Source organism: Lytechinus variegatus, chromosome 17, assembly GCF_018143015.1.
Source record: "Lytechinus variegatus isolate NC3 chromosome 17, Lvar_3.0, whole genome shotgun sequence".
NCBI classification, from domain to species: domain Eukaryota; kingdom Metazoa; phylum Echinodermata; class Echinoidea; order Temnopleuroida; family Toxopneustidae; genus Lytechinus; species Lytechinus variegatus.
The window spans coordinates 16,129,565-16,143,543 of record NC_054756.1 but is presented as its reverse complement, the minus strand read 5'-3'; the positions used below and the strand labels follow the sequence as shown (position 1 = coordinate 16,143,543).

The window sequence follows — 13,979 nt, the reverse complement described above, 5'->3', positions numbered from 1 at the left end:
TAATACCCTGGTGCACCTTCTGTCAAGACGCGATCAGGGTGCAGTCCGTCTGAAAAACTCGATATTGCGCTATGATATGACTTGTACAAGGTCCGCTCCTTATATTATGCATGGTTAAAAAGAGAGATCGGGTTGTTAACAATATGTTGCCGTTTTCTTAGTATGACCATTTTAAGTACATGATTTTTAATCGTAAATTTCCATTTTCAAAACAATCAAGTTTTTATATTTCTATTTCGAATACACTTTTATTGATATTTGGCAGTGTAATTACTTAAAAAGAAAGAAAAAAACTACGTTCTATAAAGAAATGAAATTCGAAATCATACATTAACAAGATATTGATAGACATATAGAGTGATCGAACTGTAATAATACAATAGCAAACATTATGTGAAATGAAATGGGCGATAATGATCATGATAACGGTATGAAAGTAAAGAATAAGCTGAGGTACAAATAATGAAATAATACTGCAAATTAGTAATAAAGATAAAGTAACAATTAAAATCGAGATAGTCCTCTGATTGGAAGAAACATTTTTTCATATACTGTGACCATGTGACTTACAACGGGTAAATATTATGAAAATCCACATAGGCCTTCCTTCCTTTCCCTGTAATTCGAACATGTCGATTATAAACATAATTTAAGTTGGCATTTTTCCTTATTTTCAGAAATAATATTTAATAAAGGTTTCATCTACACAACTATCGGCATTGCTTCCGGACTAATAATTATCATCTTTATCATTGGAGTGGTCTTTCTTTGCAGAAGAAATAATAGGTGAGAGGAAATTGCAAGTGTTCATGATCTTAAAATAAATGTGAGTGGGGTTAAGCAGACTGAAATTTAAACATGAAAACTACCGCAACCACTAACAACTCTATAATCATCATTATTGTTATTTCTTCTTCTTCCTCTTCTTTATTATCAATACTAATAATGAGTGATTACACATTTATAATATTTACAGCGTAAACACTAACTTGTCATAAGTTTTATCACTTACCCCCCAGATGTGACAGCGCTATGCCTGTCACAAATCTATAGTGGTAAAATTTTCTTTTCTGTGTCATGTAAGTTCCCTCCCAGATTTTCACAGACAGGAGGGATTTTCACAGACAAACCAATCAAATCACCATGAGTAGTAAGTGGGTGCCCTTCTTACCAATAGGAAGGCGGGAAAATATGAGGGTTTCACAGGCCTAATTCATTCCCCATAGACTCATGTGTTAAATTGGCACTTTAAAAAATTCATAAAAAATAAGGATGAAATTCGGGGGTCGAATGTTTACTACCAGTGGATAGGATATATATCTGGCAATCCATATCTGACCAGAAAAGGGTCCCTCGACCGGCTCATTTTAAAAATAAATTGGCGTGTTTGAAGACACCTTCGGGGGAGCAGATTCATCACCTCAAATAGCAAAATAGCCCTAATCCTTCCGCCAGTCAAAATATAGTCCAAAATTGGTGATATTTCTTCCCAATTTGGGAAAAGGAAGTTCAGTAATTACCAAAAATAGAATCAGTGTTAGATGGACAATCATATGCATACATTTTCAATTGTCAATCAGCCATATCAAAATAAAAAAATAGCAATGGGTTGGCTCGAATGAATATTTAGGGCCTGCCACTAGTGATTAGGCCCGTGTAACCTGGGGGCATATCCTCAAATGTGCCTATATTAATGGCAACGAACGTAGAGGGCAAGCTCATTTTCGATCCATGAAAAGTGCATGTGTTGTTTTTGTTGGGGTGAAGTGGAATGATATGTTGGGTGTTGTGTTTTCCAGTTCTTGTGTCTGTCTGTATTTATCTTATCCCCATTTTAGTTTAACAGGTTGTTTTGTCATTTTAGAAAAATCGAGCTACCAATTTGCAGTAACATCATTATCATTCATATCTTTGTTCCAAAGTTTTTGTCAGAGGTTTAGACTTTTTGTGTTAATTGATGTCGGGTAACTTAAAACTAATTTCGGTCAATGTCAGAGGGTTGAGAGATAGAATCAAAAGGAATAAAATATTTCAGTGGTGTCAGATGATGGGTGATATAATATTCCTGCAGGAAACTTTCAGCACAAAAGACACTGAAGGTAGATGGAAGGCTGATTGGCAGGGGGAAATGTTTTTCAGTCATGGGAGTAACCACAGTAAGGGAGTTATCATAATGTTTAAATCCAAGGTTGATTTTCTCAAAGAAAAAAATTATAATTGATAAGAAAGACGATATGTTATAATTAAAGGAAAATGTCAAGGTGAAAAGATTATATTGGGCAGTGTACATTTCCCCACAGGGAATGAAGAAAACTCGCAATGCAATTTTCTGTCTGATTTAGACAAAATTTTATGTTCTGTTGTTAGTCAAGAATGTTCTCTTATTGTTGGAGGAGATCTTAATATTGTTATGAATCAAAACTCAGACTTCATGGGTGGAAGTAATATTTCGATAAATAGATATGAAGATTCATTGGTTGATTTTCTTGGTAGGCTAAATCTAATTGATGTGTGGCGGAAGCGGCATCCTAACAAAAAAGAATTTACCTTCAAACAAAATAATCCCTTCATTCAGAGCAGATTAAATTATATTTTTATATCCTCGAAATTAGAAAAAGACGTGAAAAGTTCAGACATTTTACCCTCTTTCACTCCTGACCATGCTGGAGTTCAGTTTAATAATTCAGTCGAAAGCTTTGCATATGGGAGATCGTACTGGAAGTTAAACAGCAGTTTATGTTCTGATAAAGATTTTGTAGACGGGGTAAAGATGAAGATTTCTGAAAAAGAAAGAATATGGCGAGACCAAATAATAAGCAAGATTAAATTTTGGGATTCTATGAAAATGAAGTTAAGAGAATATATAATGGCATTTTCCCGTGAAAGAGTAAAACTCAGAAAAAATCACTTTGAAAATTACAAAAAGAAATTAAAATTTAGAATATCGCTTGACGATCACTTTTCATATTGACATCCAAAACGAATTTGAATTTAAAAAAGAGGACCTAAATAAACTTTTCGACTATTCTCGTGAAGGTCTAAAGGTCCGTTCAAGAGCCTAATGGTCTGAAGGAGAAAGAAATTCACAGTTCTTTGAACAATTACCTAAATCCAATAAAAGGAGAAGTGCGATTAAGGAGATTTATAATGAAAATCAGGAAACGGTGCGAGATTGCAAATGTATTATAAAAATCATTCGGGAGTTTTATAAAAATTTATATGCATGTAAAAATCTTGAAACTAGTGATGATATTGAAAATATGTTTTTAATGATTTACCCAAACTGAGTAATGAAAATAGAGAGTTTTGTGAATATGCAAATAATGCAATAACACATAAAGAATGTTTTCAGGCTTTAAATGAAATGAAATGGAATAAATCGCCTGGCAATGATGGTTTTACCGCAGAGTTCTACTTTACATTTTGGCCACTTTTAGGGAAAATCATAGTTGAAGCTTTCAATGAGAGTTTTGATGTTAAAATGTTGTCAAATTCGCAAAGACAGGGGTAATTACTTTAATTAAAAAAAAAAAGGCAAAAATCGTTTGCACATGAAAAACTACAGGCTGATAACTCTTTTGAATATAGATTTTAAAATTTTGTCAAAGGTGTTAGCGACAAGGGTGAAAGAGGTCTTGGGAGATATTATTCATTTTGATCAAGTGGGTTATGTCAAAGATCGTAATATTGGGGAAGCAGTTCGGTTAATAAATATTGATATGTTTTTTCAGTCTTTGGATCAACCCTTAGGTTTTTTAATTGCAGTGGATTTTGAAAAAGCATTCGATTGTATCTCTCATAAACTTTTATTCAAAACTTTAGAACATTTCGGGTTTGGGAAAAATCTGTGTGTTGAACGGGGGGGCATTCTACGGGATATTTTGAAGTTAATAGAGGAGTAAGGCAGGGGGATCCACTCTCTCCATGTTTATTTATCATAGCGATTGAGTTATTTGCTCATTATATTAGGAGAGATGTTAATATTATAGGGATAGGATTTGGGAAACGGGAAATAAAACAAGTTTTGTATGCAGATGACATTACATTGTTTTTAAAAGATATGAATTCGATCCATAGAGTGAAGAAAATATTCTCAGATTTCGAAAATTTAAGTGGATTGAAGATTAATATGGATAAAACAAACTTTTTATGGTTGAGAGAAGAAAGAGGTAGACCTGGTTTACCACTTCTTGGACATTGGTTACAACATATTAAAATCTTAGGGGTATATTTCGCAGTAGATTGTAAAGTCAAAGATAATTTGAATTATAAGGAAATCTTGAGTAAAATTAAAAGACCTATTAGTTGGTGGAAACAAAGAGATCTTACAATGTATGGTAAAATAAAACTTTTGAAAATGTATGCATTTTCAAAATTAAATTATGTTTCTTCACTGATGACAGTCCCAAAAGACGTTTTCAAGGAAATAGAAAAAAGATCTTTCAATTTTATTTGGGGAGGAGGAGATAGAATAAAACGCACGGTTCTATATCAAGACTATTCTGTTGGAGGACTGAGAGCTCCAAATTTTGAGGTCTTTGTTAGAACCCAACGAATAATGTGGATTAAACGTTTACCAGATCGAGGGGAAAGTTCGGGTTGGAAAGCAGCCTTCGAATATTTTTTTTAGCTCTTTAGGTGGTCGAATCATATTTCTGTGTGATTATGATACGAGTAGAATGAATTTGAAAGGTATATCATTATTTTACATAGATATGCTGAAGGCAATTTTAAGAGGGAAAAGTAATCGCATTATTTTTAATAACAAGCGTATATGCCTTGATAATAAGAACTTTTTTGATATTGAATTATTTCAGAAAAGTATAGTTAAGGTCTCGGATATAATAGTTGGAGGTCAATTAAGACCAGTTTCATACTGGTATAATCTAAAATTTTCATCTGAAAACTTGCTCAAAATTCAAAACATATTTTCAGTAATAACAGAAGAGTGGATACAAGGTGATTTTATGGAAATGGATACAGACAACTTTGAAATTCAATTGATGATATGTGGGCATGTTCAGAAACTATGTGATATAAAATCTAGACGAATATATGACCACTTCATTGAAAATTTTCAAATTGATTATGTATTTCATGTTACAGTTGGGCAATCCGAATATGATTTGGGAATGGGGCACTGAAAGAAATAATTCTGAGACTGAAATGTGCAATGCTATGCAATAAACACAGAGAATTTCAATACAAACAATTACAAGGGGCTGTGTACACGAAAAGGGAACTTTTTAAATGTGGTTTTGAAACAGATAATTTGTGCTCCTTTTGTAAAAAAGAAGTTGAGACTTACCAACATTTATTTTTTTTATTGTCCTGAAGTTAAGCGATTAAGGGAAAAGATGAGTAAAATATTTCAACTGAATGAACTTGGCACTGGCAATTGGAAAACAATTCTTCATGGGATATCCGGAAATACTACAAGAGTAGCTTTAATAAACTGTATTATATTCTTAATGAAGTATATTATTTTTAGTTCAATAAAACAGGGAATATTGCCGACCGTACAGAAAGTGACACATTTGGTTAAAAAGTATAGAGATACGGAATATCAAATAGCGTTTAAAAAGGGGAAGCTGGGGATGCACTTAAGGAAATGGGAACAAATCATTGCACACCTTTCTTAATACTATGGATGTATTGGTTGCTTCATTTTGTTTCTGTTTTGTTTTATTTGTTCAAATACAGATAGTTGTACCAGAGCAGGATGCATCGTGTGTGGGTGTACGTGTGTAGATGGATGTGTGAGTTCTGTGACGGGGAAGGAGGGGGGGGGGGGGGGAGCTGTGGGTGGTGGTGAGTTGAAGCGAGCTTGTGTGAGTCTTTGGGGAGAGAGATGAGGGGGAGGGGGTATGGGGGTTAGGTGAGTGTGTAGGGATGTTTTATGATAATAATCTTCCTCTAATTAACCTTTGAAAAAACCCTTTTTCCCTTAAAAATTGATTTCTTGTACAATTATTATGTGCAAAAGAGATTATTTCTATTCTATTCAGGTAAAAAAGTCATCCTTTACTAAGTTTTTTGTTTTGTTATTTTGTCGATTGATATGGGTTTTTCTTTCTCTGCTTTCACATTGTTATAGAAGAGAAATTTGGCAGTTTAATTTCATTTGTAATCATTTAAAAAAATATTTGTAATCTCATCGATATTGATATATTCATTTGTTTGATTGCATATTGATTGTATACATGCAAAGAATCTTTATTTATATGAATTGTGATTGTAAACTTATTGATTTGAAAGAGGAAGAAAGTAAAATATTATTCAAAACAAAAAAAAATATCTAATCATTTTTTGTTAAAGTACATTTTAGGGTTGATATTTTTTCTTCACTTTTCTTATTCATGAATTTTTTGGTTGACAAATTCTGACATCGATTATCATGTTTAAGAATATGAGATTTATAGTCATATATTTTTCTGAAAATATTATGTGGTACTTATAATGATTTCATGACTTCGCATATTAAAATACCGGTATTCTTCCAAATTTCGCTTTGACGAACAATAATATGCGCCTACACAATCCAGTGCCAAGCAATAGTACAGCCCAAGTCCACGAAGTCAGAGTTCCGTTCTGACCTAACTGTCCACCGCGTTGTCCACGGTAGGTTGGTATAAATTTCTATGAAATTATAGCATGAACAGAGTTTCTGCTGGAATACACCTTTGCCTGGAAAGTTTGCCCCTTGGTTTTTTACAAGTCAAGAACCGTCATAATATTCATGACTCGATACTAGGACCAGGTAAATTCGGTCTAAAGTTAGGTGTAACGTTAGACCTGGACTTAACTTCTTCGATCTCGGCTGTGCGGTGCGTCATGGATTGCAACAGCTATGTCTGATTTGTGGATATAACACATTTATTTCATGTTTTTAGACTCCAATCTACACGTAAAGTTTAAATTAGATTTTTGATTATCTATCGTTGTTCATCTGCCTTTTGCCACAAACAAAAAAGGTCCATATCCTCCAAGTCTATATCGAGCTAAGTCGATTTGCATCGAGATCGTCCTGCAAATGCAATGTGGCCAGTAGGTCTATTTTTCTATTAACGATGTGGCCAGGGGAAGGTCAACGTCGGTTCAGTGCTCCGTAACGCAGATGTTTGCGATGAATTGCACAGAACCGCACTGATTGGTCCATGGTTAGTATTTTAAACCTAATGCGCGTGTAACTTTGATCTTGATTGGTCAATTCATGTAGCGATTGATCATAAAGAGGAGGCGCGATAGCTCAGTCGGTAGAGCGGGGGATTCGTATTCTGGTAACCCGGGTTCGATTCCCACTTGGTGCACTAATGCCCTTTGTTTGGTAAGGTATTAATCCTCAGTACCAGGTCCTTCGGAGAGGACCTTAATCCGTTGGTCCTTTGGTTGCTTGCTTACAAACATTCATGCTTTCTTAGCAATCAGGTAAAAAAATCGCCACCAATCAATAAATATAATCCGTAATATTTGTGTTACGGAGCCCAGGTGTTGAATTGTGTAGATTTGGTAGGGGCAGCGAAATTTACTAGAACAGTTTCACAGTCAAAGTGACACTGCAAAGTGTTGTTATCCTTTTGTCATATTTCTGAGAAATTAAAAAATATCGAGGAAAGACAATGTTCAGAATACCGCCCCAGATGAACAGAAAGTCTATCCCGAAACACCATAGGACCTATGTTTTAAACAAATGCATTTGACAAGCAGAACCACAAATAAAAGTATCAAGGCTGCAAAATGCCAACACGACCCCATGCCTGCTATTACCCATCCGCTCTCAGAAAATGCTTGAAAAGGTCCCGTTTTAAGCACCTAAGAGTCTATGACGTCTTTTGGAAGAATCATTTGCTGGCAACTCCCACTATTTTTTTGGCCACTCGTCATTCATTTGATATTATTTCTTATATATACACAACAAAAAAAGTAAGTCCCCTTAAACAAACACCAATAATTTCCGAACCAATGCGAGTTTTTAATATATTTTTACATGAGCGTGAAGGTATTTTTTATAAGCTACCCTCTGAGTAAACGTTATGGACATAATTCACGTCATGCTTCAGTGAGCACCGTCAGAAGGCAAACATGTCACTTTTCACAAGTCAAATATCATGACTTTGATTCCATTTTATTTTAACTAATTCCACATTCTCATCATAAAAAATAGGCAGAAGGCTTGTAAAAGGTACTTTCTAAAAGACCATACAACCTTTTTTGCTAAATTTCACGGTTGAATAAACACAAATCCAAATTTGCAATAATTGGATTTTTCAGTAAAAATGATAAAAGATAATGACAGTTATTTTTTGAAGAGTTCCTTCAACAATATTCATCGTTTCATGGTTCAATGAACATTTATTGAAAACAAAAAATACAATTTTCAAATATCAAAGTTATGTTCATGACCAATTAACATGCTTCAATGATTCAAAGGCTTTTAATTAAATAACCTTGCTTGAATGAACATGTGGAATGCGATTAGCTCTTTTTACGTTATTGGAAAAAAATGCAATTTGTAACTAAGGATATCTGTCACAAACCTCCTTGCATAGTTCATTTGATTTGATTTTTATGAAAATCCCGATGTTTAAATCATCAGTGAGCACACAACATTCGAAAATAATGCAAATGAGAAGAAAGTTCAAGGCCTTGGCCCCACTCTGTGTCTTATCAAATGGTTATTTTGGTGTGCGCGCCTTTTGGATAGTGTTACTCTGAAGCCATGGCCGAAGTTTCATGAAATAACTGTCGGCAGAAGTAACAAAAACCGTCCATGAAAAAAACCCCTCATTTCATATTTGTTAAAATTTTGACTTCGTCTCTCATAGACTTGTGTACATTATGGGTACATATGTTTATGGGTACATATGTTTATTCAATATGATGAAACTTTTTTGCAAGGATGTCTTTCGCAATGTAATTTGGCAGTAATGTTTATCATCCTATGGGCAGAATTCCGTGCAAAAATGAAATCGATTTGTTTATTCATGGATGAGTGAGCACGCATCAAAGTGAGAAAATTTGTATTTTCAGTGTCACAGCCTCATTTTAAAGGGTTATAAAGTGAATATTGGGGGCAAATTCGCTTTCAGATATGACTTTAATTTCTGTTGTTTTCATCATCTATCACTTCTATCACCACATACTTTCCAAACCTTAAACATTTCATGGTTGAGCGAGCACATTCGAAAACTTAGGAACGAATACTTTTTATATTGCATGAATGTATTCTTTTCCTAAAAATTAGTCATGTTCTGTTTAATTTATGGACAAATCAGTGGTGGATCCAGAAATTAAAAATGGGGGAGGGGCCTATAATCGGGGGAGCCACCAACATCTCAAAATTTTAACATGATCTAACAAGTCGAGAGGATACTAGCGTTAACCCTATGATGATACGTCACAATCACAATCATATGGTCCTTTTTCCATTTTTGTACATGCTTTTGGAAAAAAAAGTGGGGGGGGGGGGAACTGAAGTCCCCCGCTTCCTCGGCCCCTGCAATACATTGAGTTCACTCAACCTTGAACATACGATATCACAATTGTGTGTGGAGTGGTTAAATGATTGATAGTAAAACAGCATAACACCATAAAATGCACCTAAAGACAACATTTGCCCAACTTCGTATTTGCACAATCCGAAAAACGACTCTTGTGACTTTCAAAAATGGTCATTTTTAATTCAATCTTTAATTACTCATGCATGACTCAATCGATCAATCTCATTTCCCCCCAGGAATTCTTTAATGAGTGTAGAAAACCACCTACGAAATGTCATATCTCAAAATAATTCCGTTCAAAAGTTATTTGATTAAGGGGACACTTACTTTTTTGTTGTGTATATCTCACATAAAATGAATTTTATCTGATTAAATGCTTAAAAATGAACAAAACAAAGAGTTGTATCTTATAGTTGATCTAGGCATTCACCCTTTGAACTAAGAATATGCCCCCATGTATTGACTAGGCCTATACCTAATAACCATCATATCCAAGTTTAAATGACTAAGGAGTTAAAATAAAGAAAAATTGATATTGAAACCTCAAATCTGAAGTCGATACTAGTGACATTCAAATAACTTTTGACATTGGCCAAGTAAACTGAAAATACGGATATCGAAAAGCTTTATTGAATAGAGGCTTAAACTTTTGATAGATATAAATTTGTCAATAAAATTTTCGTTTTTTTAATTTCTTGTCAGGAGAGAACAGAATTTGGCCCAGCAAAGCTGTACCGTAACCTACGAAACTATTGACAGCGGAGCTGGTAAGAAACAAACGATCAGTTTCAATTGATAAACAATCTGTAAAGTTAAGGGGGTTATTGTTATTGGCCTTAATGAATATTGTATATGCATTAACAAGCAGACAAAACAAAAACTGAATAATAACACATTTTCCAAGGAACGAAAAAAACCAAGACTAATCCCTTTTCCTTTTTTGATTCTCATTATAGGCTTAATTATTCCTATGTCGTGAGAATCAAATCAGGAAACCTGAGGCCATGTTTCAAGTAAAGATGAATATATAAGGCCTATTCACAAACAACAGAAAAATTGTTTATTGATGTTACTCAATATGCTCAATTTGTAAATTTGACTGGCGCTGCTCTCTTTGAGTTCGGATGACTGGTCGGCTGGTAACTTCTTTCACATGATTCTTCAAAGAATTGTAAAAAGAAGATTAAATCCGACCAACATATCGTTCAATCCTTCCGCAACTCAACCGAAAGTAAACTCGGAGAAAGCAGCTCTAGTTAAATTTACAGTCTGTAATATCAATAAAGCATTTCCTGTTGTTTGTGAATAGGCCTTGCGTATACATCTACATTTACATACACGTTATAGTGTAATAAACATGATACTTACATACATATGACACTTACATATCTATCTATCTAACTATTTATCTATCTATCTATCTACATGTACCTATCTATCTATCTATCTATACACACACACACACACACATATATGTACACACACACAAACACACACACACATATATATATATATACATACGCACACACACCCTCACACACACACACACACACACACACACACATATATATATATATATATATATATTGGCGAAGAAGCTGAAAAAGCATTGGAGCGGGAGACGTAGCCTTGATTTCTTCAACTTTTATTAATACAAGCTTTCGGCCATTTAGTTCGGCCTTCTTCAGGTATATCTGAAGATGTAAAAGACATAATGGCTTTACATGTAATATGCATATTTTTGAATTAATTTACTAAATAGAGGTATATCTTAAAAGAAGATGTTTTACATCGGTAATGTTTAATGTAAAACATCTTCTTTTAAGATATACCTCTATTTAGTAAATTAATCCAAATATATGCATATTACATGTAAAGCCATTATGTCTTTTACATCTTCAGATACCTGAAGAAGGCCGAACTAAATGGCCGAAAGCTTGTATTAATAAAAGTTGAAGAAATCCAGGCTACGTCTCCCGCTTCAATGCTTTTTTAGCTTCTTCGCCAATATATTACTCACTGAAGCACCCACGCAATGTTTAGGTCCTTGCTCATCACAATTATATATATATATGATATATATATACACTTCATATACATAAGTGTATGTATTTATATATGTACATACAGTGCCTATCAAAAAAAGTTTACACTTTGAAAAAGCTTTGGGAATTGAAAAATATACAACATGTGGGTAATTTTTAACATATTACATTTTGGGTTTTTGTTTCATCTTTCCAATGGAACTAAAAGTTTTGACAGAATGTTACACTTGAGTGAGCACTGTCCATGTCCATGTAAAGCTCGCAGAAATCTGTTTGCGCATTGTGGTAAGGGGGAAGGGCGAAATCAAACTTACCCTGCGAAACATTTCCGTTGCACTTTTAGTCAATTGAAATGAAAAGAATTCATTTAAGCATTTTGTTACAATTTTGCCACCCAAACCGAAATTTCAACACTTAATAAGCACAACCTTTACCCTTTTTGTGCCAGCTGGATCTGAGGACATAACTGAATCTGAACAAAAGTTTATATCAGACATCTCCAGCATGTTTTCACTAAGTTTTTATCATTTAAAGTGGGTTTACATTTCATTTTCATTTAATACCTGTTTCTCCACACTTTTTTAAGCTTGAAAATGATTAACAGAATGAAAATCAAGCCCAAGCCATTTCATGAAAATTACAGCTCAGTGTAAAGCAAATATCGTCACGATGGCCTCGGTGTGTTGGGTAGCGGGGTGGGGTGTAATGCACTCTTCAAAGTGTTTTTGAGCAAGGAAACAAGTTAAAATGGTAAAAGATATCTCCAAATCAATTTTACTAGCTAAGTTCCTCGTGTTCTTCATGATTAACGTCTACTTTTATTTTCATAATTATTTCAAAGTTCTGCGCAAATCATTTTCCCCTAACTTTTAAAAAGTAAGTGGTGCTCACTCAAGCGGAAATATTTTTCGACAGTTATATCGTCATTTGCTTTTATGGATCTGTACCAATGTTAAAATGTGGAAAAATCACCAGGATATTACCAATGTATAATTTTACAGGATTTTTCTAAATGTAAACCTTTTTTTGATACGCACTCTATAATAGTCCATGAATAAGTATCATGTATATAACATGTATAAGATATGCAGCAGTGGAAATGCACAACTGAAATATGACCTTAACCCTGAGGACTGGTGAGGGGGCATAATACCCCCCTTCTGATCTCGGCCGCCGCGGTTCGCGCCTAGATTTGGCACGCAATTTCTCTATAACGTTAACTACAATGCAGTATTAAAAGATCATGAAAAATAATTATTCTTTAATGAATAAAATATGCAAATTTATTCATAAAAAACATTATTTGCTTATTTAACACCTAATTTCACTTCAGATTTTCTTTGTGATCTAATTCAGAGGTTTCCACAAAATAAAATTGCGGAAGTCTAATTCCTTACGTATTTATTTGTTTTTCATCTTTTGTCATTATTTTTTAATGGAACTTATTACAGACCATTTAACAACTGAAATAAACCCTGAATTAATTCAGCAGACCAATTAGAAAGAAAAGTAATAACTCTTTTATGAATTTCATCACCCATTTGTACACAAAGTTTAAAATTGAGCACGACATTGTCTCGTAAAAAGTCACGTGGCGTCGCGATGCTAAACCCGTATGTTTCAAAAGTTGCGTGAGACTTAAACAAAAAGAGACATGATTTTTAAGGGGGTATCTTTTTGCGTTTGAAATATCACGCGAAGCGTCGAGGGGGGGGGGCATCGTGGCCCCAGTCCTGTTAGTGTTAACTTACGATTGGGTATCGATCCTACGTACATGCCATGCAAAAAGACCTATCCTCTATGTGAAAGATGCCTCCAGATATTATTAATAAAAATAATATGATGAGCAACTTGCACCTTTATTACAGCTGTCCTTCGTATCATGTAACATTCCTGTATTGTATTGGGGTGGCTCTAAAGTACGGTCGATCACAATTCTACTTCAGAAGTAAGCGATCTTCGTTGCAAATTTTTCAGTTGTTGGTAGCGAAATTTGCAATTTTGGCCGTGAAGTTTCACAACTTCATTGCAAACTTTGCCATCTTAAAACAGTCTTCACGATTTTATCTCTTCAAGTCATATCATTTTAGCCTGCCGTACCCCTCTTAAGGGGAAATTTTATGATGTTGGAAACACGTATGACAGTGACGATAAAAGAGAAACAAAGTATGTAGAGACGAACTCAATTCTTCTTATTTATAAATAGCATACACAGCCCTGAAAATCGGTTCATCTGGAACACCTATCATCGGTTCTGAAGACTTAACGCTTTTTGCAAGACTCAGTTCGATTGGTCGAGGTGACTTTGGAGAGGTATGGAAGGGAGGTCTCAATGTTAGTCACTTCCATAAAGATGTTGCTGTCAGGTTGGTTTCAGGTTAGTTCGTTCCTCAAAACAAATGCCATTTATAAATATACTAGTATAGAATGGACA

At 34.3% G+C, this 13,979-nt stretch overlaps 1 protein-coding gene across 1 annotated transcript in view; it reads left to right on the top strand.

Annotated features, from left to right (window-relative positions):
• LOC121431024 (tyrosine kinase receptor Cad96Ca-like) overlaps positions 1-13,979 on the top strand; it is a 28,554-nt gene that overhangs the window by 756 nt on the left and 13,819 nt on the right. The window contains exons 2-4 of the mRNA XM_041628487.1: positions 678-786; positions 10,203-10,267; positions 13,752-13,922. Of these exons, the coding sequence (XP_041484421.1) occupies positions 678-786; positions 10,203-10,267; positions 13,752-13,922 (345 nt within the window). The remainder of the gene's footprint in view (positions 1-677; positions 787-10,202; positions 10,268-13,751; positions 13,923-13,979) is intronic.